The sequence below is a fragment of the Mirounga leonina genome, unplaced genomic scaffold (genome assembly GCF_011800145.1).
Source record: "Mirounga leonina isolate KUSES-001 unplaced genomic scaffold, KU_Mleo_1.0 Mir_166, whole genome shotgun sequence".
In the NCBI taxonomy this organism is placed as follows: domain Eukaryota; kingdom Metazoa; phylum Chordata; class Mammalia; order Carnivora; family Phocidae; genus Mirounga; species Mirounga leonina.
This window is the reverse complement of record NW_023270418.1, coordinates 6,522,460-6,547,265: the sequence shown is the minus strand read 5'-3', so window position 1 is coordinate 6,547,265 and position 24,806 is coordinate 6,522,460. Positions and strand designations below refer to the sequence as shown.

Below are 24,806 nucleotides of genomic sequence, written 5' to 3'. Positions count from 1 at the left end.
ACGGGCAGCATTTGCTGGGAGCATACACCCACCTGCAGGTCACAGTACTGTGATTCCTCAGCCTAAATCTGCCCCGTCCTACATTCCTACATCAAAGCTTTCCCTGGCAGTCTGTCTTCTCATCTGTAATAGAGGTTTTTGAAGAAGGTCTCAAAGGGTCCTCCTCTAGGCTCTAATAACTGTGTGATTACTAACTTAATGTTTACAAAAGATAAAATGCAATTTATGTTAATAGATCTCATTTACTACAAAATACAAGAAATACAATTTATAGAAATTTTCTACTCATTTAAAACTTATCCCATTCACGATTACATTTGCTAGGCAGAGACTTTTATATTTTGTTTAGCTTAATTTTAATTTATTTAGTTTCTCTTCTTTCTCTTTAATTCCTGTAACACAAATATTCCTGGAACAGGAACATCCTTACATCATCATCTTGCTGGAAGAAAGCTCAGTTTTGAAAGACTTGCCAAATACTACTAACTTCATGAAAGCTTTTCAGATCCTCAGCTCCTTCCTGCCTCAAAGCTCCAAATACAATGGATCCTTTTCTCTCCTGAATTCCATCACATTTGGTTTTCCCCTCCTTTTCTTTCTCCTTCTCTTCCTTCTTTCCTGCCTTCCTTTCTTTTTGTGATTCTTTTTATTTTTCTGAATTTAGACAAAATTATCCCAGGACCATGTTCAATCTCTTTTTCATGTGTGTTTAATTTACTACAGAGTCTAGCATAACTTGGTCATTAGTAGATGAGTTAATTTAAAAAGAAAAAAAAAAAAGATGGACTTGTTAGTTTGGAAAATCTGGATCATAAGTGACATAATTTTTAAAATTTCCTTTTATTGTTAGGAATGTAAGTATGTTTGCCTTTCTTCTTGTTTTTCTTGAAAATATACAGGATTCTTCTGTATATAATAATAGCTTTCTTTTTTCCTTTTACTATTAGCAAGATTGCAAATTCCTGTCATTGTAATGTAAATTTAACTCTCCTGTCTTGTCTTTTGCAAGGTTCCTACAGTGTTCCCAGGTCAGAAACAAGAAATCTCTACTCTTACTGACTTAACATATACTTACTTTTCCTGAGCATAAAAATGTCTTAACTTAGTTTGTATTCTTTTGTTAAATACTGGATTTTTTTTCCTCACACTAACTTTATATACAATATTCCTATAACTAATGTTTTGTTTTGTTTTCTTTTTTCATGTGGATTGCTAATAATTATTTAACTGTTATATGTATCAGGTGTACTTCATTCATTAAATCAATATATTGAGCTAGATCTACAGTGTACCAGAGATATTCTACTTTGAAGGGAGTAGGAATCAAAATGAACAAAAATCTTTACCCTCATGAAGTTGACAGTGATAAAGTTAAGAAAAGAACTAATATAACTCCTATCTATTAAATGATGATATGATCAATTAAAAAAAAAAAAGAGGCCAGGGAGATAAAGGGGAGGGCAGCAATTTGCAATTTTAAATAAGGTGGTTAAGGATGGCCTCCCTGAGTTAACCTGGAGCAAAGATGCCAAAATGGTAAGTGAACCTCTGTAGGAAGAGCATCATAGGCAAAGGGTACAGCAAGTGCAAAGGCCCTGAGGTGGGAGCATGCCTTTCTTGTCTGTTCACAAACAACCAGATTAGTGTGACTGGTGAGGAATGAACAAGAATGAAGGTGGCAGGGTATCATGTTAAAGTGGTAATGGAGGAAGTAGGAGCATATCAGGGAGGGCTTGGGCCCTTCAGAATGATTTTAGTTTTCATTCTGAGTTGAAGAGTGCAACTGGATGAATTTGAGCAGAATGAATTTGAGCAGATTTTAACAAAATCACTCTATAGCTGCTGACATGAGAATAGGCTGAAGGGGCCAAGGTCAGAGGCAAAGAAACCAGGTAGGAGTTATTGCAATAATCAGGTAGAGAGGATGTGCTTCGGGTCAGGGTGGTATCACGACTAAGAAATGGTCAAACCGAGGATGTATTTTTTTTTTAAAGGAAAACTAACAAAATTCTATTGGATATGGCATTTAAAAGAGAGAAGTCAACAATAACTCCAAAGTTTTTAGTCTGAGCACTGGGAAGGCTGCCATATTATTTTCACATAACATTTGATTAAATCCTTTAAAAGTATTGTTACTAGCCTTCATTACCAGTGAGGAAATGTAGGCAGTTACCTAGGGTCTCACATTTGGTGTGTGGCAGGAGAGCCCAGGAAATCTGGCCCTAAACCTTACATTCCTAGCCGCTATGTAATACTGCCTCTTGCAGCGTTGGAAAGATGATGATTTAGGAAATTTTGAAACCATAAAATATACACAAGTTAAAAAAAAATAAGTGGGTTACATAAAAATTGTAACATATTTGTTGAATGAAAAAGGGTGGAGTCTCCAATTATAAACATAGCTTTCTATCCTCCTTAAGTTGACGGTTATGGAGATAAATATTAGTATCCCAACAGATAAAAGATAAAAATTGTTAACAAACAAGAAATAAGGGTGAGATAAATTTAGTAGAAACTTACTTATTTTTATGTGGTTTAATATTCGTCATGACCAAGAATTTAAAATAAAAAAGGTCCTATTTTATGCTAGACATAAATATTCTTTTGCATCTTTCATTTTAAATAAAAATATCCATTGCTGACAAGACACTAGGGAAACTGATAATAGTCATTTGCTTTCCGTACCAATATAAATTAGTAAAATTTTTGGAACAAAGTGTGTCAATATGTGTTAAGGCACAACTGGAGAGGGATCCTAAAGTCATTTAAAAGAAAAAAAAAAAAAAAAAACTATGTTCACAAGAATGTTTCCCCAAGCCCATGGATAATAAAATACAGAAACAATTACCACTTTAATAAATAGCAACTCCATTCCTCTAGCTACAGAGGCCAACATCCCAACTCCTCATTTTCTCTTTTACCTTGTATCTGATCCTTAATTAAATTCTGTTGACTGAGCATAAAATACCATTTTTCTGCTTTGCTTTACTCTTTAGCACATACCAGTTTCTAACATGCAAGATGTTATTTTTATTTATCTTCATTTATTGTCTATTTCCCTTACTAAGGTATTTGTGGGCCAGTTTTCTGCTTTGTTCATTTTTGTTGTCTTTTTTGTTCACTGCTTTGTCCCTACCATCCAGAAAAAGGTCTAACCTGTCTTTGTCATTCAGTAAAGGTTTGTTGAATGGCTACAAGGATTTAAATACCCATCACTCCTGTCTGAACTACCTTCAAATTACATCTAGAAGCTGATCATTTATCAAAGCTATAGTTTCTAAATCCAAGCCACCACTACCTCTTGGCAGAAATCTGTAAGTCTCCTAGCCAATCTTGTTGTTTCTATCTTTTACCCCTACCACAGCAACAGGCAGAGTGGCCCTTTTGAAAATTAAATTACATGAAACTTCTACTTAAAACCTTCCAATATTTTTGTAGCTCCAAGTAAAAGTCGTATCTACAGTGTAGCACACTGGGTAAGCATAATCTGGCCCCTTACTACCACTTCTCGTCCCTCTCCTCTAACCTTAGCCTCACTCCTTCCAATCCAGCTGAACTGGCTTCCTTTATGTTAAGTATGCTCTCACCACAGAGCCTTTGCACTTGTTCCTTTCTCTGCCAGGAATGCTCAATCCCCATTGCAGCCAGGGTTCTTCTCATGTCACTGCATCAGAGAATCTTTCCTTCACCACCATTTCTAAAATAGAATCTACCAGAGTTCTCTGTCTCCTTATAAGGCTTTATTACTTTTATTAGCACCTGACATAGAATAACACATACACATTCACACAAAACATGCACGTAATATATGTATCAGCACTTGACATTAAGTTATAGCATAGATATATCAAATGTATGTATGTATACACATGGGCATATGTATACATGTATATCTATACAAATAAACATGTTTTACATGCATATATTTGTGCTTGCATCCATGTAAGAAACAGAAAGAGCATCTATATATCTATATATCTATATGTACATACAACACTTACAACTCAATAATAAAAAGGCAAACAACCCAGTTTAAAAATGGGTAAAAGATCTGAATAGACATTTCTCTAAAAAAGATAAACAGTAGCCAACTGCTGTTGGCTTTTCATGTGTTTACATGAAAAGATGCTCAAAATCATTATTTATCAGGGACATGTAAATCAAACCCACAATGAGACCACTTCACAGTCACTGGGATAACTGTAATAAAAAAGATGGACGATGACTACTGTTGGTGAGCATGTGGAGACATCGAGCCCTCAAACACTTGGATGGGAATGAAAACTGGTGCAGTTGCTGTGGAAACCAATCTGGCAGTTTTTCAAAAGTTTTAACATAGCTACCATATGATTCTCCATGCTACTCCTAGGTATATACTCAAGAGAAATGAAAATATCAATACACAAAAAAATTGTACACCAATGCTCATAGCAGCATTATTTGTAATAGCCAAAAAGTAAAAACAGTCCAAATGTCCATCAACTGATGAATGGATAAATAAAACATGGCTTATCCATACAATGGAACAGTATTTGATCAATGCTAAAACATGAATGCACCCTGGAAACATTATGCTAAGTGAAAAATGCTAGTCACAAAAGACCAAATATTGTGTAATTCCGTTTGTATAAATTGTCCAGAATAATCTATAGAGAGAGAAAGTAAATGAGTGGTTACCTGAAGCTTGGTGGGCTGGGGTAAGAAGAACAGATGACTGCTAATAGGTATGGTCTCTCCTTTTGAGGGGATGAAAATATTCTAAAATTGATTATGGTGATGGATGTACACCTCTACAAATATAAAAAAAACCACTTAAATTGTACACTTAAAATGGGTGAATTGTATGGTATATGAATTATATCTCGATAAAGCTGCTATAGCTATATTTTAAAAAAACATGATTCTCAAAGCTTAAAAACATCATTTAATATGTTGAAGCAGGGAGCCAATGTAGTGAAAAGATGATGATTTCAGCAAACACCAATTAATCCTGGTTATGTCATTTATTAGCTTAAAGGCAGAGGTTAGTTATGGTTTCTCAATCTGAAAATCTGGAATAATAAAATCCTGTTTCAAGGATTAAATGAAATAATCTATGTGATTTGTACATATAAGGCATTGAAGAAATATACATTCTTTTTCTTTAATCTTTCTTTAAATTCACAACTCTAGTAATTAGGAATCTACAAAACCAATTATGTAATTTGGGCTTACAAAAAGGTCATATTTTCTACTTCAAAGCCTAGGTGGACAGGAAACAATGTAATTAACATGAGTATGCCAATGAACAATTTAAAAATTTAATTTACAAATCCCTTTTCCAATCATCAGTAATATAATTTATGATGAAAACTTTTGTTGAGTCAAGTGGGAATCCATTAACTTTTGCAAATTTTGTTTGCAAACCAACATCAGCTCAAAACTCAAGGGGACCAATCAAGATAGCTGGCTCCTATGATTGTAGCATAAATCTTAGAGCATCTCTCAGAGTGGAATTTTAATAGACAAATTATTTCAGCTCAACTCTTCTTTATTTTAATGCCATTTCATTACTTTGCTACATTGTAATATAAGTAGAAATGGATGAGATAACTGTTAGGCAGTGTGTGAGTGATCTTATTAGCTGGCCTCTACTGACTTCCAGTGGTACAACATTCCCATACATCACTAATGATAGATAGTGTGTTCCAGGATTGCCCCAGTAGTTGGGGCTGAAGATTAAAATAATAATAGTAATGGCCTAAGGTTATTTTTATTCTTTATAATTTATATATACTAAAAATCACTGAGCTGTACATTTAAAATGAGTGAATTGTATGGTAGGTGAATTATATCTCAATAAAGTTATTATATGTAAAGAAAAAAATAAGACTCTCAAAGCTAAAAAAAAATCACTTAATATGTTGAAGCAGGGAGCCTGATATAGTGAAAATGGAACTAATGATAATTTCAGCAAACCCAAATTAATTTTTTCATATTAATTAACATTAATTAATATGAATATAATATTTCCAACATATATTGTCTTATTTGCTTCTCACAAAAACTCTTAATTCAAACAATCCTTATTTACATTATAAGAAAAAAATCAAACCATAATATTGATATCTCCATTTCATAAATCAGGAACCTGAGGCACAGATGGTGTACCTTTCTACTGAGTGATAGAGTTAGTACCTGATCTGACTGCTAATAAATTCCATGATTTTAAAAATTAATATTCCACTGAAGTTTCCTATGAAGAATAAACCTAATGGTCCATATATGGTTTATTCAGTGGTTAGAACATGGTAATAATGAAGATCCAGACTTAATAATTCTTTGCAGTTCCTTTACTGCCTACTTCTCCCAACCCTAGCATTGTTCTAAAGTCCTGACACTAGCCAGTCACAGTGAGGGTACTGACAGAGCTGTATTCAGTCAACCCCACAACTAAGCAAATCTTGAAGATCAATGCTTTCCACTGTGTCAGTGTGCCAGTGTTTATTCTCTCCACATCCGTCATTCCATACATTGACCCAATTGTCAATTATCCATCCATCATTGAGTAGAGAGTATGTACTAGGTAATATGAAAAAGATAGATATAAATAGCAATTATTATCATCTAGTGAACTGAGTATGATGGTATTATAACCAAAGTGCTATAATAATAGAAGGTAGGAAGCATCTAAATGGGTATTCTGGAGGGCTTCCCATAGGAATAATGTTAGAAAGGCATTCTCCTACTTCTTAAGAAGAGCCATAGCTATTAGGTCTTTAAATGCTCTATAAAATGTTTGTCAGTACAACTTACATGAAAAAGAGGAACATAATTGGATTGGATCTTCAGTGAGAAAAATAACAGCACTGATTCTTAACAGGTGGGAAAAATCACAGTGATGATTGACATCATGGAAAGCAAAGGAGTAATGGAGAGCAGATTCCCCAAAGATGTGTGTCAATATCCATTCATCCGTTCATCTATCCTTTCAGTGATCCTAAAAATACTCTTTGAGCACCTACTATATGCTGGGTACTGCTCTTGATTCTGGCCTGTAAGCACCAACAAGACCAAGCAAGTCTCTGTCCTCTGGAAATGGAAAGAGGGAAAAAATAAATCTTATAATTTCCAGTAATACCTCTTAAGTCAAGATTAGGAGACACAAAGTGAAGCTTGTATGAATCTGGTTTCTCTCAGTGCCGGGCCTTGGGATAAGAGCAAACTTGTTATGAACAAAGAGCAAAAGAGGGCTGGAGTGGCTACAGCTCTGTGAGTCAAAGGAAGAATTAGCAAATGCTCTGGAGCGGGAGCAGGCCCAGATCTCGTAAGGCCTCTGAGGGCTCCAGTAGGGAGTTTACAATTTTACATGTAGTGGGAAACCGGGAGGGGTTGGAGTAGAGAAATGATGATATTTAATTTTCCTTTTATGAAAGCTTCCTGTAACTGCCGTATGGAAAACAGACCATAAAGAGGCAAGCATCGGAGCAGAGACAATTAGGAAGTCATGATGCTGATCTCCCCAGAGATGGGCACACTGGACCAGGAGTGATACAACACTTGCACCAGCAACGACTGAGCAGTGTCAGATCCTGAATACAGCCGGAAAATTGAGCCAAGACGACTTACAGTTGAAAAGATGTACAGTGACTGTAAGGCTGTCACAACTGGAAAACAATCTGTTCTTTCAGTGTAATTCCCTTATGCCTGAAATAGGTTGGTAACATTACTATGAAGTTCTTTTTTATGTCACCTTAACATGAAACGTTATTTGAAAAAAGTATCAGAAATTATTGGAGATTATTGAATATGACAGAATGAAAGCAAAATCACCATGTACTCATTTGACCATAACTGTTTTAAGAAATAAAATGAATACTCCAGCAAGCTGAACTATTAAGCTCACAGAAAACAAATTATCTTACCACTCTAATATAAATCACTTCTTAAGGGACTTGCTTCATAGCATTAAGGAAATGTTGATTTCACAAGATTAGATAGATGTATATTTTAGTTGGTTGGACTCAAATTATGTTGGTTTTAATAAGCCCTGATTATTTCACTTCAAAGTTACCTGATTTTACTGCAGCATGAACGTGGGCAGACTCAACCATCAGTTACTTGTTAATATGGATTTTTCTGTCCCTGTCATTTTACAGAATACTAGCAAGAGAGAGGGTGAGTGATAATAGCAGGGCTTTCAGGACCGAGAGACAAGAGTATCGTCACATCAGGATTTCAAATTCATTGTTACATGGATGGGCACTTTCCAGAATAACTGTGTGTGTGTGTGTGTGTGTGTGTGTGTGTGTGTGTGACTGTGTCTGTCTGTGTGGCTGAGGGCACAAGGTAGAATGGTGCTCTGGCTCTGTGAGCTGTTCTATGAAAAGTAGAATTAGGGGCACCTGGGTAGCTCAGTCAGTTGAGTGTCTGACTCTTGATTTCGGCTCAGGTCATGATCTCAAGGTTGTGGGAACCAGGCCCGTGTCGGGTTCCCCACTCAGTGGGCAGTCTTGTTGAGGATTTCTCCCTCTCCCTCCGCTCCTCCCCCTCACACTCTCTCTCTAAAATAAATAAATAAATCTTAAAAAAAAAGAAAAGAATTAAAGGCTCACAGATGGCAATATAAAGAATGAAGGAAGAAAACCAAACAACGAAATTCTAAATCTCCCAACCTGATTAGCCTTCTTCAATCAATCATCTCCCAAATATATTTTACCATGCAATGTTACCCCCATCTTTCGCTGCTTGCAGCCTCATACTTACTAGCATTGCAGAGCCAGTATTCTATGGACATCACTAATCACCTTTCACCTCCATGGACTATATTTCTGCTGTGATGATTAAGGGAGAAGATCAAGGATTAAGGCTTCCTGGGTTAGAATCTCAATTCTCCCTTAGAGAGACATATGGTATTTGGCAAATTATTTTATCTCTTGGCTATACCAGGTTCCTCAGGTATAAAAAGAGGCTAATAATAGTACCTAACCCAAAGAATTGTTATGAGAATTAAGTGAGGTAAGGCAGGCAGAGAGTTGTGTAGTAAGTGTTTGGTAAATTATTGTTATTCCACTCTGCCATAAAAATCACATTTTCATGATAATAGAAACAGCTGGTTAGTGAAGATGTCTCTGAGCCTAACAAAATTTGGGGTAAAAGATAAGCTTAATGAGTGAGTGAATAAGGCAATGAGCAAATATTTGTTGAATCTCTATGATGTGCTAGGAGTGTGATGGAGTTATGCCTTTTCATTTAATTCAATAGTCTTGCAAAGTATGGATCATTAATTCCAATTAATAAATGAGATTACTGAGGTTCAGAGTGGTTAATAATATGCCACAGTCACACAGCTAGTAGATACAAGAATGATAATTTGACCAATGTCTGGCTGGGAAAACAGCATTTCATCCATAATATACTACAAATCCTGTTAGGCAATCTTAGTGGAAATGTCCAGCTCTGAATCAACAGAATCATGAATGTTCCTTCCTCCATAGCTATCATTTTGATGAGGTATACTCATCCTCAATGAAACACTGACTACAGGCAGTTAACTCTGCCACAGCATTGATGTTCCTATGGGGCAGTTCAAAGTAGTACACTGTAAAAAAAAAAAAAAAAAAAAAAAGGCAGGAGGGATCCTGGGTGGCCCAGTTGGTTGAGCATCTGATGCATGATTTTGGATCAGGTCATGATTTCAGGGTCGTGAGACCAAGCCCCACACTGGGCTCCGTACGAAGTGTGGAGTGTGCTTAAGATTCTCTCCCGCCCTCTCCCGCTGCCCCTCCCCCGACACTCATGCGTGTGCACTCTTTCTCTTGAAAAAACAAAAAAAGCCATTAATTAGATGTACCTGTCAGGTTCCAAAAATTGTATTAGAGCCTGTTGGTACTTGGAAACACTCATGTGTTAACCAATCCAATGCTAGAAGCTGGCAGTCTGCACTCTAAAAGCCAAATTAGAAAATGTAACTTCACTGAATTTAAAAGAGAGCATGTATTGCTAAAACTCTCGTGCTTTATTTAATTACACTCTTGGTATATTTGGCATCGTTTTGCTTGCTATCTTCTCAAAGACGATAAAATCATATACATTTTAGATATGCGGCTGATTCTAAAGGAGTACTTTCCAGCCAGGTGTTAGACCAGGATAGATTCCTGGAACATTTGGTGATCTACAGTCAGCCAGAGCTGCATTCTCACCTTCACTGTAAAGGCAAATACCTCATGTGTGCATGTTTACCCCTTCAGAAGCTGTGACGGTTCCCTAAATTGAATGAATGGTAGACTGGAATGCCGGAATGTCCTAAAATATTGACTATGACGTTCAATGTCCGGAGAGATAGGAACACAGGTCAAGTGCGTCAGATGACTGGGACACACTGGAATGATGAAGAGAGAAACATTCATGGAGTTAGGACATCCAATTACATGAAGCATTTAGAAAAAATGTTAAGATTTGTGATGGCACTATCATGATTATTTTACTATCAAAAATAAGATGCATAGAATTGAATGGAAACACTTGCATGACTAGAGTTATTAGGCTATTAACTAGTATTAATTTGGGAGAATTATTAGTGAAAGGTGCTTTGCAAACTATATCACCTGTATGGAGATTGTGGACAAGGTTTTTGTTCTTGTTTTGTCTTATCAGAAAATAACAACAGTAACCTCTTTCAGAATTAATTACTATGGGAAAGACCTTTGTACTCTGATTGAGTGTATTTGTTCTGATGAAATGTTCTCTTTGATATTGATGTTGTATATGAAATGAACCTGCTGGTGGCTGTCTTCCTTTAATTAGGAAACTTAATAAGCCAGCACTGTCTTTCTGTCACACACACGAAGTATTATAAGAAACATGACTAATTTGCAGTAATTCAGAGTGCTATGATAAATAACACAGCTCACTGAAATTATGAAAAAGTACCTTAACAATGTCTTCAGAGAGAAATCAAGATACATGTTTTAGGCTAGAAATTCTTTTTTTCCCCTAAGATTTTATCTATTTATTTGTCAGAAAGAGAGAGAGAGAGAGCACAAGCAGGAGGAGCTGCAGGCAGAGGGAGAAACAGGCTCCCCGCTGAGCAGGGAGCCCGATGTGGGGTTCAATCCCAGGGCCCTGGGATCGTGACCTGAGCTGAAGGCAGATGCTTAAGCAACTGAGGCACCCAGGCACCCCTAGGTTAGCAATTCTTAATTCTAGTTACATTTAATATTTACCTGGGGTACAGTTAAAAGTATGCATCCTGATTTCTTCCTCAGACCAAGTAAAATTGATTCTCGGGAGCTGGGACTCAGAGAGATTTAAAAGCTCCCAGGTGACTTGAATATGTAGCCAGAGTTGAGAATCACTGATGTAGGCAATGCGGCCAGGCCACCAATATGTTCACTGATAAAAACTCAGGGCTAACCCTCTGAAGGTTATAAATAAATTCCTCTGAAGTTGTAAAATAAGTGTTGTAATAGATTAATATTACTTTTGATAAATTCTGGCTTTATTTTTTTTCTACTCAGTTTATGAAAAAGAAAAGCCCCAGTTCAAAGGCATTGCTCGTGCACAAGTCTGGCAAGCTACAGATCTGAATGCAAATCTCACTCAAATGAAGGAAATCTTGCGTGATAATAGCAAAAGGCAAAAGGGAAGGTTAAATAAACTTATCTCTGCTTATAGGAAAATAAATAAAAATTATACTGACTACTAACTGAGGGTCAGGATAGAATCTTTCAATATTATTGTTATTCCAAATACTGGGTGATTATCAACCAGTTTCAAGTTTCAGTTTTGAAAACTCTCCATAGAATTGTGTGCTATTTGGACTGAAATATGAGCAATTTTCCCTACTTACAAAAAATTCTGATGTAAAGTTTTTCTTTACATATTCTTATTATATAATATTTGTATATGTTGTTTAGAGAGAAAAAAAGAAAATACAGACAACAAGAAGAAACCACAAATAATCATACCACATGAAGATACACACTCTTAGCTAACATATTGGTATATTTCTTTCTACCGCTTTTCCAATACATTTTTAACTAAAATGAAGGGAGGTCTACATTTATATTTAAGCTATTTTTCCCCACCCAGCAATATGCCACAAAATGTTCAATAGTACAATTACTAGAATATTCAATTTTCTTACATTCCTAAGTCAACAAAGCTGTGAGGAAAAATATTTTTCATTTCTGATATTATTTTTTTTTGCAATAGATTTTTAGATGTAAAATTGTATACTGAAGTCTCTAAAATAAGTGTTCTACAGGTTTCATCCTATGTATCTCGTTGAAGAGCTGTGTATCATCAACTTTTGGTAGAATAAAGAAACAAAGTTCAAGATGGCTGAATGAACTTTCAAGTACATTTGTTGTTCCTGGCTCTGAAGACTTCATTAACATGATAATAAATAACTTTCAAAAGGTATAGACCTAGGGTAGTTTTCTAGAAGGCAAAATTCTGATGTAAGAGTGTTAACTGACAGAGTAGTTTAGCTTAGATTTTGTGCAGGGCAGGAAGACAGTGAATCATCCTAGAGATGGCCAGACTCAAAAATGGCAGATAGACAAAGACAGGAGTGAGAGAGAAGAAAACTGAAGGTCTGACAATAAAACATGCAAACACAAACTTTTTCTCTAAAGACATTCAAAGTACAAAAGCAGTAATGTGGGAATCAGCACTCTGGAGTATAGTCTTCCATTTGACATTGGGTAGGTCACCTGAGTACTGGCTCCTTAGCCATTCACTCTGTAGTGAAATCTTTCCTGAGACTTCTCCATGCACCCAGAACTCTTTTTTTTTTTTTTTTAAGATTTTTTATTTATTTGAGAGAGAGAATGAGATAGAGAGAGAGAGCATGAGAGGGGGGAGGGTCAGAGGGAGAAGCAGACTCCCGGCTGAGCAGGAAGCCCGATGCGGGACTCGATCCAGGGACTCCAGGATCATGACCTGAGCCGAAGGCAGTCGCTTAACCAACTGAGTCACCCAGGCGCCCTGCACCCAGAACTCTAAGTCAGCCTTCCTGTTGTTTTATTCTTCAATGTAAACAGATGACCAAAGATCACCAGAAATTGTTGGAAATTCTATAGCCTAAAAGAGAATGACTAATTGAAGCAGGCAGGAAAATGGGTCACTGGAACAATAGACTAAAACTTAAAAAGCAAGGGAAAACTTAAGACATTCACAAGTGTAATTAGAGAGATTAGAGATGTTATGTTCATGAAATACAACAGGATGCTCTGAAAAAGTTACATTCTGAAAACAAAAAAGACTCTCGGAAATCAAATATACATATATGATCTCACCATCCCTCCAACACACACACACACACACACACAGAAATGAAAAGTCATTTGGAAGAAAAGCACAGGAAATCTTCCAGAACTGAGGCCGAAATCAAAACCATGAGATGAAAGAAAATGCACACACAGGCATGCACATACACCTAAACATAATGCTGTATAAGTCTGTAACACAAAAAATAAAGATAATAAAAATGCACAGAGAGAAGAAAAAAAAAATCATTGACAAAGGAATAAGAATCAGACAGCAATTGGGCTATTTTAGCAGTAACAATGGATGCTAGATAACAGTGAATCCAGTCTCCAGATTTCAAGGAAAATGATTTTTAACTTAGGACTTTATAACCAAGCAGATACAATGAAATGTAAAAGTGAACCGAAGTCATCTCAAACATACAATAACTTAGCAAGTTTGCATATCACATGAGTCTTCAGAGGTAGGTGCTTAAGGATATACTAAAAAAAAAAAAAATGAGGTTGAAAACTAAGAAAGAGGAATCTGTGGGACAGTAGAAACTGGAATTAATCCAGTAATCTAATGAAAAGTCAGTGAACACCAAGAATTTCTTAAAGAAGAAGAATGAGGTAAAGGATCTAAAAATTAGAATCTGGAACATATGGGAATATTTAGAAGGTGAGATATTTTCTCCTCCCAAGGAAAAAAAATACAGGTAATCTAGGAAAATAAAACTAACAAAAGTTTGTGGTATAAACATGGAAGTAAGTTTAGTGTGGCATAATTTTGAGTAATTGATGGAGGGTTGGAAAGAGGAATCAATTTGACCTTGACTCAGAACTATTCAAGAGTGGCACAGAGATCATAACAGCTTGGAACTGTAGAAGAGGAACTGATCCTATAACTTCCAAAAGCATTATTTTCATAGAAGTACTACATTTGCCAAGTGGAGAATCAAGAGATACTGTTAAAATATGATAGAATGTGATATAAAGGTGTAAACATGCTATTTAAAGCTACAGATTTAATTGGCAGAGAGGCTTAAAATTTTAAATGGCAATATAACTATGAAAAATTGAAGGGTTATGCAAATAGGCTAAATCTTCATCTAACACCACAGGGTATCAATAGATACTGCTGAAATTTAATAAATCTAGAAATAGCAGTATTAATGTGCTTACTCATAGGGAACTGAAAGATATTTCCAAAAGCTTAACAGCAGAAAGTGTTAAAAACTTTTGGTTATGAGATTGTTGTTCATTACAAATCTTCTTATATTACTTGAATTTCAAACTGTACATGAAATACCTTAATCATTTAAGCTGAGCATATTATATTCACCCATCAAATATTAAAGACCAAACATGTATTTTTTTCTTAAAAAGTAATATTCTAGATTTGAAGAAGACAGCTTACCTTTGGAGAGGGGGTAAAGGAATAAGGAGATACTAGAAATTAACTTACCCAAGCAAAAGTCACTGAGGTCAGCAAAAGAACATTTGAGCAGAGAGTCTTTTTTATCCTCCTCAGCGTTAACTGGGGAAAAAAAAAAGACGTTCATAGTTTTTGGAAATAAAAACATTAACATTTAGAAAAATGACCATCGTGACTGATGGCCAAACATAAAGAAAATTTTTAAGTTAATGAGTTGAAATTAGTTATCTAAAATTTCACTCAGTAAGGGCAAGATACATCTCTATTATATTTTAATACCTTCATCCTCTTGAATAATTAGCCACTTTTCTTATTGGACATGGATGTAAGCTATTATTTATAATTGGTAGTGACTTCACAGTATTACTGAAAAGAGAATGTTGGTATTTTCAAGTTATCCAGAGGAAGAAAGAACCCCAAGGAATCATAAAGGAATACATTCTCATAAGACAAAAAAGCAACTTAGAGAGGGATGGAAGAAGAGAAACACACCTCATCCACTGAATGACAGGGGGCCAGGTTGTATTTTGACTCTTGGCTTTTGTGAAAAGGAATTGTCTAAAAGCATAATGGTGTCTCAGATGGGCAGATGTGTGTAGAGAGGTGCCCAGGGCAGCCACCAAGTGTAAGTGTGGCATCCAGCTGGCACTTGCCCCTATTTCAGCCCTTCTGTTGTCTAAGGCTTCAGTGCCAACATCTGATTGCTAACACTTGTCCAACCACATCTTTGTGCAATCAAATCTTCACTGCTTACTGAATATTACTTAAAGTCTTTGGTCTTTCTTTTTAAGAAACTGAGTTTAGTGTTGCTGACATACTCTCCTCAGTTACTGGTTATAGGTTCTCACCAGAAATTCAGGTAGCTAGTCTGTCTTCTCCTGCAAACAGAAAATACTAGGTCTAGGTTCCCATAAGATTGGGTTCTTTCAAGGCAAGAAAGAAGTGAAAACACGCCTCACCAACAAATGGCCTTCTGTCTGACTGGTGTACTGCTCTTCTTTCTATGCCAGCCTTCCTGCTAATGAGCTCTATAAATACTAGTAAAATGGATGAAGGAAGGAAGGAAGGAATGGTTCAAAAACACTTACTCTTTGCAAGTTGGGGAAAAAAAAACCGGAATAGCTGCTCACCTGGCTCTGTTTTGTCCGCGGAGATTAAGGTTACAGAAGTGGGAGCCTGAGACTCACCCTCGGTGGACTGAAAGAGTGAGGTAGATTGGCTCAAGCTCTTTGAGTAGGCATAGCTCTGGGCAAGGCAAGGCAGGGATCTCCGGGATGGTTTCAACGAAGTTTCCTTTGTTATCTCACTCTTGCTTACATTCATACCTGCAAATTCAAAATGGTGAGTTTTAGAAGTAATAAATAATCAACAAAAGTCAACAAATAATTTTAATTCTTGTGATGGCTGTTTCAGGAAAGTACTCTTGAAAAGCAGCACCTAGGGACTAGAACTAATTGAGTTAGTTTTGTTTATATTTTGTAAGGAAAAGTGAGAATTTTGTCAAATAGTCCAGAGGAATAAACAGCTTTTCTTCGAGTTGACCTTCCATCATTTTTTTTTTTCCAAAGGAAAAATGTTTAATATAAAGATTCAAGATTCACATCATGGTAAGATATAAAATTGAACACCTTCTTGTGATAAAAATACAACTTTTGCATTTTTTCCTATTTAACTTATCCTGCCAACTTTTTTCCTGTGCTTTCATCATTTTTAAAAGCTTCTGTAAAAAAAACAAAAAAAACAAAAACAAGTGGCTAAGTTCATTTAGGAAGTTATGAGGACAATCATTTGAATTGTCTTTGGATAAATCTAACCATTTAGTTTTCCAGGTGGCAAAATAAATGAAACTTAATACATAAACATTCAAATTACTGTTTACTAAATGGAGCCTTCCTTTGTACTCTATTCTCCCTTAAACACACACATACTACACTTGATTTTCCAACAATCTTATAGAGCAGGTATTGTTATTTCTATTAGCTGTGAGGAACTGAGACTTAGAGAGGAAAAGTAGTATGACTTATGTCACACAGATAAATAAGCAGTAAAGGGTTTATATTTCAAGCTAAAACCACCACATCAGGGTGCATCTATAAATTAGTTTGAAACTCCTGAACACCATCTATTCACCCCCAAACTCACAGACATTGAAATGTAAAGAACATTTAGCAAAGTCCATACCAGTAGAGACTAAAACACAGAAAGAGCATAGCTCTAGGCACATCTGTTTCCACCAGCCTCTCTATTCACCTGCCCACATGCTGATTCTCTGTATTAATGTAAATTTCTAAGGGAGTGATTGAAAAGTGAAAGGGATAGTGCAAATGCATTAGTACACAGAACATTCAATTAAGGAAGCTTTTGCCTTGCAGTTACTTCATCTTAATTTCAATTTTGAGACAGAGTAGAACCTTGGTCATAATAGGTGTGGGCAAAGGGTAAAGACAGAGAAAAGGTACATTTTCAGTAATTATTATATTTAGAATATAAACAAATTTAACTAAATTCCACCCAAATTGCTCAGGTCAGTAATTTTTTAGCTACTCAATTTTATAGTCAGTTCATAAATCAACTCAAAGTTTCTAAATAGCTCTTCAAATAAATGGATTTAAGTAAAGACAAGCAGAGGTACCAATGTGTACTGCCCATTGGGACAAATGGGAATCCTGAAAAAGACATAACAAAGCAATTTTTGAAAGAGGTTCTACAGAACTAAGACATGGTTGAAAAGATGGAATTCAGATAAACGTAGGAGTGGGGCTTTTATACTTTGGTTTTATAAAACTATGTATTTATTTTCATATTAAGTCTCAGTGTGTAAATAGAATGTAAAATAGAAAGGGATGCAGGGAAGAACTATGAATTGACTGGAAGCATAACACTCAGTCTCTTAGCTTTCTGGGACCTGGTAATGACAAGAAAAGAAAATACTTTCTTGAAGAGGAATTCCCCAAGGTCCATAGAAAGTAGACTGAAATCCTACAAAAATACCAGACAATTCCCCTTAAAGACCAACTAGTGTTTTCTACACTACATCCAAGAAATAACACAGGGCAAATGTGTCCTAGTAAGTTTCTATACCTATTAATCTTTTGTAATGTGATCTGATACATTCTTTTAAGAAACACCAATGTAGGTTATTAAATGGTCAGCTTTCTGTTTCTGGGCCCTGGTGGAGAAGAGCCTTTTACTCTAGCAGAACATAGGAGTAAAGGCATAAATATTTGGGGGGTGGAGTGGGGGAGAGGGAAGTTGCATAGAGAGAAGACAGTGAGAGTTGATGACAAAGATGTTGACTGAGAGAGAAATGCCCCTTGGTCCCAGAGAAATGGCCTTAATGGGAACTTTATAATAATACTATTCACCTTAATCCCCTGACCCCAGCATGTAGCTTCAAAAAGGAGCTACTTCTACATTTCCCTTCCTTACAATATTCAAACATGAGTGAAAGTTTCAACCGTTCTTTGGGTGAAAGAGGACTACTGAATCGGTAGATACTATTTCATAAACCAATATGGGGTGAGACTAACTTAATTATGCTCACCAATGCTGTCAGTGTTTCCTGTCATTTGATTCATTCTGGTATTCACCTAGTCATTCAACAGATATTAACTAGGCCTGTGCTCTCTGAAGGCACTCTGCGGATACCGTGGTGAGTAAGGTAAGGTAGACAGTAATTCCTGGCCTCAAGGGACTTCTATTTTAGTTGAGACTCAGACACTGACCAAACAAAAATAAATAAGTATATACATGCAAATTGTCTGAAATGCTATGAAAATACAGGTACTGCTATATAATGGGACTTCCTTTAAGAAGTGATTGACTGATTTTTATTCATCAGTTTATCATTTATGTAATAATTTCAAACAATTCTTGAGTTCTTTCTCTGGGCCAGGCCTTGATTCAGTGTTGAGTATAACATAATGCTCACTCACAGGGGAAGGAGAAACATAAAAACAGATTTTATGCTAAAAAGCATGATGAAATACACACAGCACATTATAAAACCACAAGAGAAACTCCTAATCCAGGTGGCAATGCCAGTGAAGTCTTGTCTATGAAGGTTATCTTAGTGGATTCTTTCTGGCATATTCCTATTCCTATTTCTCTGTCTTTACTTACAGTTCAACACATTTTCTTCAAAGGATTATGCATATAAGGTAGAAAACACTCCATACAAAACATAACTGCTTCAAATATTTGTCAAATGCAACACTTAAAGAAAATTGGGGAAAAAATTTTGACAATGAACAAATGTCCTTCCCACAGCTCTGCATTTTCTTCCTATGCATCTTCAGCATAGTGCTCTCTCATTTCCTGAACTACTGAATGCTTCCAAAGCTATTATACAGATCATCTTTGCTGGACACCTATATAATTTAAGCAGAAAGTCTGATGTCCTAACATTCTAAAGAGTATAAAGTTTCTTTTCAAAGTTCCACATTAAAAGTCGTCACATTCTGCTTGGTATAACTAACAGTATCTGTTCTTTGCATGGCATGATTAACATCAGCTACCCCCACAGTATATTCAGAATTTATTTCTTCAATGTTCCAAAGTTCCATTTCTTTCCTTGTTGACTTTACCTGTTACCCTTAAATAATACTTGATAACTCTTCCTTTAAAGCTAATAACTAGAAAAGAGACCATAGTAACATGTAAATTTTGGTAAGCATATGCAGCTCATGAGTTCAAGGGTAAATCTATAAACTGCAGAAAGTGTGTCATTTCCTATATTTAGAACAGATTTTTCTCAAGCAACAATTACTACTTCCAATTGTTCTAAGAGCACTTCCTAAATGCTGACATATTTAAAGGGATCTAATGAAATGACAATTTCACTTGTATATACACAAAGGTACAAGAGGTGGAATTACAAATGAGATATCTTCTAGAAATCTGACACCAAAGGAGAAAAAGTTGCCATTAGATACCATTTAAACTCAATTGGCTTTGAGTTGATATAGAGTTTTAATTGGATAAAATTTCAGAGAGGAAATTGGAGAGTAAATAAAAAAAATGGTTGATTTTCTTTCTTTTTAAAGATTGATTGATTTGAGAGAGAGAGTAAGAGAGAGAGGGAGTATGGGGAGGGGCAGAGGAAGAGAATCTCAAGCACACTCCCCGCACAGAGCCCAATGTGGGGCTCCATATCATGACCCATGAGATCACGACCTGAGCTAAAACCAAGAGTTGATGCTCAACCTACTGAGCCATCGAGGTGCCCCCCAAATGGTTGATTTTCTTAGTGCAAAATACAGATTTTTCAAAAGATCTACTCTTTCAGTAAAATTTCTCTTCAAGAAAACTAACTCATCCTAAGGACTCATGCGAAAAAAAATATATTTTTATAGAATGAACTCTGAAAATTCTACCAAGTAAATTGTTAGAAGAATTTTTGGAAGATTTGTAGCAAAATAATATGATATTATGACCTAATTGATTTTACATTATGTCCCTAAGAAGTTTTGTCCATAAAAAATGTAGTTGTCTGACTCTTGTTACAATCTCAAGATGAATTTTGTGGTTTAGTAAAACTTTATACCTCTCTCAGAAATATTTTAGAATCGATGGTCCAAGAAAGGGAGGTGTCTCAGGATACCGTTTGATTTTATAAAATCCAAGCACACCTTCCTATAATAGTAGATATAAACAAAGCATATTTATCTAAATAATAAGCATTGGGGGAAAAAAGCATAAACGCACACAGAATTTTCTTCTTATCTTCCTTACCAAAATCAGTGTAGCTTTGTTTTCTTCAAAGGAACATTTCTGATTTGTTGCTAGAGTGCGCCCTTTTTGGCAGAGGTTATTGCTAGTGATAAAAGCACCATTTACTGATTGCCTACAAAGTACCAGGAGCATCCTATATGTTATCAGTAATTCTCATACTGGTCCTGTTATGACTTTTCATCCCCACTTTACATGTGAAAATCCTGAGATGCAAAGGGTGTCAGTAACTTGTCTCCAGTACCACGTGTAGGAAGTGCTGGAGCTTGAAACAAACCAGGTCCATCTGACGCCCTTTGCAATAAAACACGTAACTTCTTTGTTTACTCAGAAAGTTCTTTTACAATAGTTTGTTCTTCACTCATTTTTCAGTTTTACTCTCACTTGGAACAAAGACAAGTATGTCTCTTGTATCAGAGTCTTCGTAGAATAGGGATGGCTAACTCAGTAATTGAAGCAAATTTAATAGACCCAGTAAGAAAACCTGGATTATACCCTCTCCTTGAAGTGGGGAAGATCTGAAGACTCCCACTACATCTCACAGGTCTATGATGGCATTTTGAAAGACTAAACATCTGATCCAATCTGTTCCAACCACACACTGTCATTGGTGAAACCAGTAACTCAACTAGAAGCAACTGATGTGTAGACTCTGAACCTAAACACAAGAATGACTAGGCTAACTAGCACAGCATCAGGGCACAACCTGTTCTATATTTTTAGCCTGCCATGAACATTTGTAACTACAGAACTTCCCACTGCTTCCACCTGCTTCTGCTGTTTTTACTGATGGGTTTCACCATACTGTGCCAAAGGTTGGCAATTCCCACATCTTCTTTTGAACATAGTTTAATATTTTTATAATTGAAAGCACATTTCAAAAGCTTAAGAATGGGAAAATGTAGCTTATACTAGAAAAGAAAACAGAAAAGTAGTATTGATTCTGGATATTTTTTCAATGAGTTTAGGATGAGAAAATTTTAGCTATTAGTATTATGTTTTCCATTTTAAAAGATAAGGGATAAATAATAAGGGAAGTATATATTATTGTTATTATTATTATGTTTAATTATTATGTTGGCTAATAATTAACCACCAATTATGTACAACCTACTCTTCTCAGTAATATAGATTTTACAGAAAATCAGAATTTAAGTTTTAATATCATCTGACTTTCAATTTTTAAAAATCATATGATCTGTTCTTTTTACCCCTATTTTTTGCTGTTTCCAGAGAGCCACATAAATAGAATCATACACTATATAACTTCTAAGATTAGGTTCTTTCACTTAGCAGAATGCATGTGAGAATCATCCATTTTTATAGGTATCAAAAATTGGTTCCTTTAAATACTAAGTAGTAACTTCATTGAGAGGATGTCCTACAATTTGATTATCTATTCACCCGTAGAAGGACATTTGGGTTGTATTCAGTTTTTGTGATTATGAATAATGCTACTATAAACATTCATATGAAGGTTTTGAGCTCTCATAAATGCATAGAAGTGTGCTTACTGGGTCAAATGATGAGTTCAGAAACTGTCAATTTTTTTCAAAAGTGGCTGTACCACCAACAGCGTATGAGAGAGTTCCTGTTGCATTGTATAATCATCAACAGGATTTTGGTTGTTATTAAACATTCTAATAGGTTTGTAGTGATAACTCATTGTGGTTTTAGTTTGAATTTCCCTAATGACTAATGTTATTGAGCATCCCTACCTGTGCTTTTTGTCTTCCATATATATTTTTTGGTGAAGTCTGTTCAGATATTTTGCCCATTTTTTTCATTGCATTTTTGTCTTATTATTAAGTTTTGAGAGTCTTTTATATATTCTGGATATAAATCCTTCACTTGATATGTGATGTGCTAGTATTTTATCTCAGTCTGTGGTTCCTTTTTGTTTTGTTTTGTTTTGTTTTGTTTCCTAATAGTGTCCTTTGCAGAGCAAAGTTTTTATTTGCGATGAAGTAAATTTTTATGAATCCTGTTTTTGGTGCTATATCTGAAAAATCATTGCCTAACCCCAGGTTACGAACATTTTATTGTAGGCTTTTATACTTTTATATTTGACATGTAGGTCCATAATATATTTTAAGTTAATTTTTTATATACAGTGTGAGGTATAAAACAACAATCATTTTTGGCATATGGCTGTCTGGTAGTCAACTATTCCTTAGAAGACTGTCCATTCTCCATTCAATTGTCTTTGTAACTTTATCAAAAATTAATTGTCCATACTTATTAGGTTGCTTTCTGGGTTTTCTATTCTGTTCTTTTGATGATTTGTTTATCCTTTCACCTACACCACATTGTCTTGACTACTCTAGCTTTATAGCATATCTTAAAAACAGGCAGTGCTAGTCCTCCAACTTTGATCTTTTTTTAAATTGCTTTGGCTATTAGAGTTATTTTTACCTTACCTTATACACTTTACAATCAGCTTATTTATAATTGATAATTGGCTTATCTATAATTGTTGTGATATTACAATTGAGATTGAATTAAATCTCTATATCACTTTGGGGAGAATTAACATCTTAACTATATCAAGTTTTCCAGTCCATGAACCCAGTATGATCATTTCTTAAGTTTTTTTTTCTTTGATTTCATATTTTTATAGTTTTCTCCATATAAATCTTGCACATATTTTATTAGACTTATAGCTAACTATGTCATTTTGTTGGAGCTTTTTAAAAAGGTAATATCTTTTTTTTTTTAATTTTAGTTTTCCAGTTTTTAACTGTGCATTGCTAATGTATAGAAAAATTTTGTAGATTCCTTGGAATTTTCCACATAGACAAGCATGTTTGTCTGCAAATAGAATAGTTTAATTTCTTATTTTCCAATTGAATACCTTTTCTTTTTCTATCCTCATTTTATTTTCTAGGACTTCCAATGCAAATATTGAGTAGGAGTGGTGAAAGTAGACAATCTTGCCTAATTCTCGATTTTAGAGGGAAAGTAGTCTTTCATGATTAAGCATAATGTTAGATGTTAAGTGTTTTATAAATGCCCTATATCAAATGGAGGAAGTTTCTTTCTATTCCTAGGTTGCTGAAGTTTTTAACATTATAGATGTTGAGTTATTTTTTTCTGTGTCTGTTGATATATCAGGTAGTTTTCCTGTCAAATCTGTTAGTTTGACAAATTATATTGATGAATTTTTGAGTGTTAAACCAGCCTTGCATTCCTATGTGACAGTTGTTATGTTTAATTTTCAAATAATCCTGAAAAAGAGCTTTAATTATACACATTTAAGACGAGACAACTAAGATTAATTAAAGACATTAAAGAAAAAAAGACATTCAGTTCCATAACTGCCAAATCTATGAACTGAATTCAAGTCCATGGGATCCCCATGCTATGTTCCTCTTACTGTAGCACCATACCTTTCATATGTGCAAGAAGAAATATTATTGATGGGCACCAAGGCCACGAAGCTTCTCCCTTTCTAAATTCCACTTCCAAGGTAAAGAGTTCCGGGTAGGGTTCTAGGAAATGGACACTTTTGTTGTTGAGAGCAAAGCCAGTGGGTACACTGACAGAAAAGATTATACTGTAGTGTCATGTACAGTCTCTCTTGGCCTTGTCTATCTCTCTCTCATGTGTTGGGACTTGTAAAAGTGAAGCAAAAACAGGATAGGTAGGGTTTATGCAGCTAACCTTTTGGATAATGGTTTAACCAGTTGAGACTACACCTTAGGAATGCCTTCATTTTCCTTCATGATTTCCTTGTGTTTATGAAAGCTTTAAAAGGATGCAACATTAAGTTTCAAATCAGATATAGGCCAAGAAGAAAGACACCTAGGAGGCCACTAGGTCTGCTGCTATTTTATATCTTAAAGCAGAGCCTGGTTTAGCAGAGCCAGTAATTTTATGTAGAATTTTGAGGCCAAGGTCCTAGTTGGAAAAATAAAAACAACTGGTTTTACCTGAATGTGTTTGTGTCTTCTCTGCATATCTTTCTCATGAATCTATTTTAAGATTTGAAAATAATTATCCTGGGTTTCAGCTAAATCTCTGCCTTAACACAAGAAATACTTACAAATTCCCAGGAATACTGTACTTGCATTTTTTTTGGTCTAGTTACACAGCACTATTGGAACATATCTACTGAGTAGAAATATCAAATTCAAATACAGTCTAAGAGACAACAAAAACCTGCTTTAATAAATGTTACTTAGGGCAGAGAAGGAGAATAGAGTTTGGATGATTTTATCATATATATCAAGAATATTAGAGCAAGACCACTTGTTATGTAAAGTGGATGTTAATAAGAAAACATTGCCAATCTATAGAAAATCAATGCTAAGTACTTTAATCATTACATCTAAGCTGAGAACAGTAAAAGAAGAAGAGGAAGAAGAAGAAGAAGAAGAAGAAGAAGAAGAAGAAGAAGAAGAAGA

The 24,806-nt window shown here is 35.3% G+C and overlaps 1 protein-coding gene across 1 annotated transcript in view; it reads right to left on the bottom strand.

Moving 5' to 3' along the window:
- Positions 1-24,806, bottom strand: part of ANO3 (anoctamin 3) — a 401,618-nt gene that overhangs the window by 173,490 nt on the left and 203,322 nt on the right. The window contains exons 3-4 of the mRNA XM_035012465.1: positions 15,801-15,995; positions 14,701-14,772 (exon numbers count right to left, since the gene is read on the bottom strand). Of these exons, the coding sequence (XP_034868356.1) occupies positions 14,701-14,772; positions 15,801-15,995 (267 nt within the window). The remainder of the gene's footprint in view (positions 1-14,700; positions 14,773-15,800; positions 15,996-24,806) is intronic.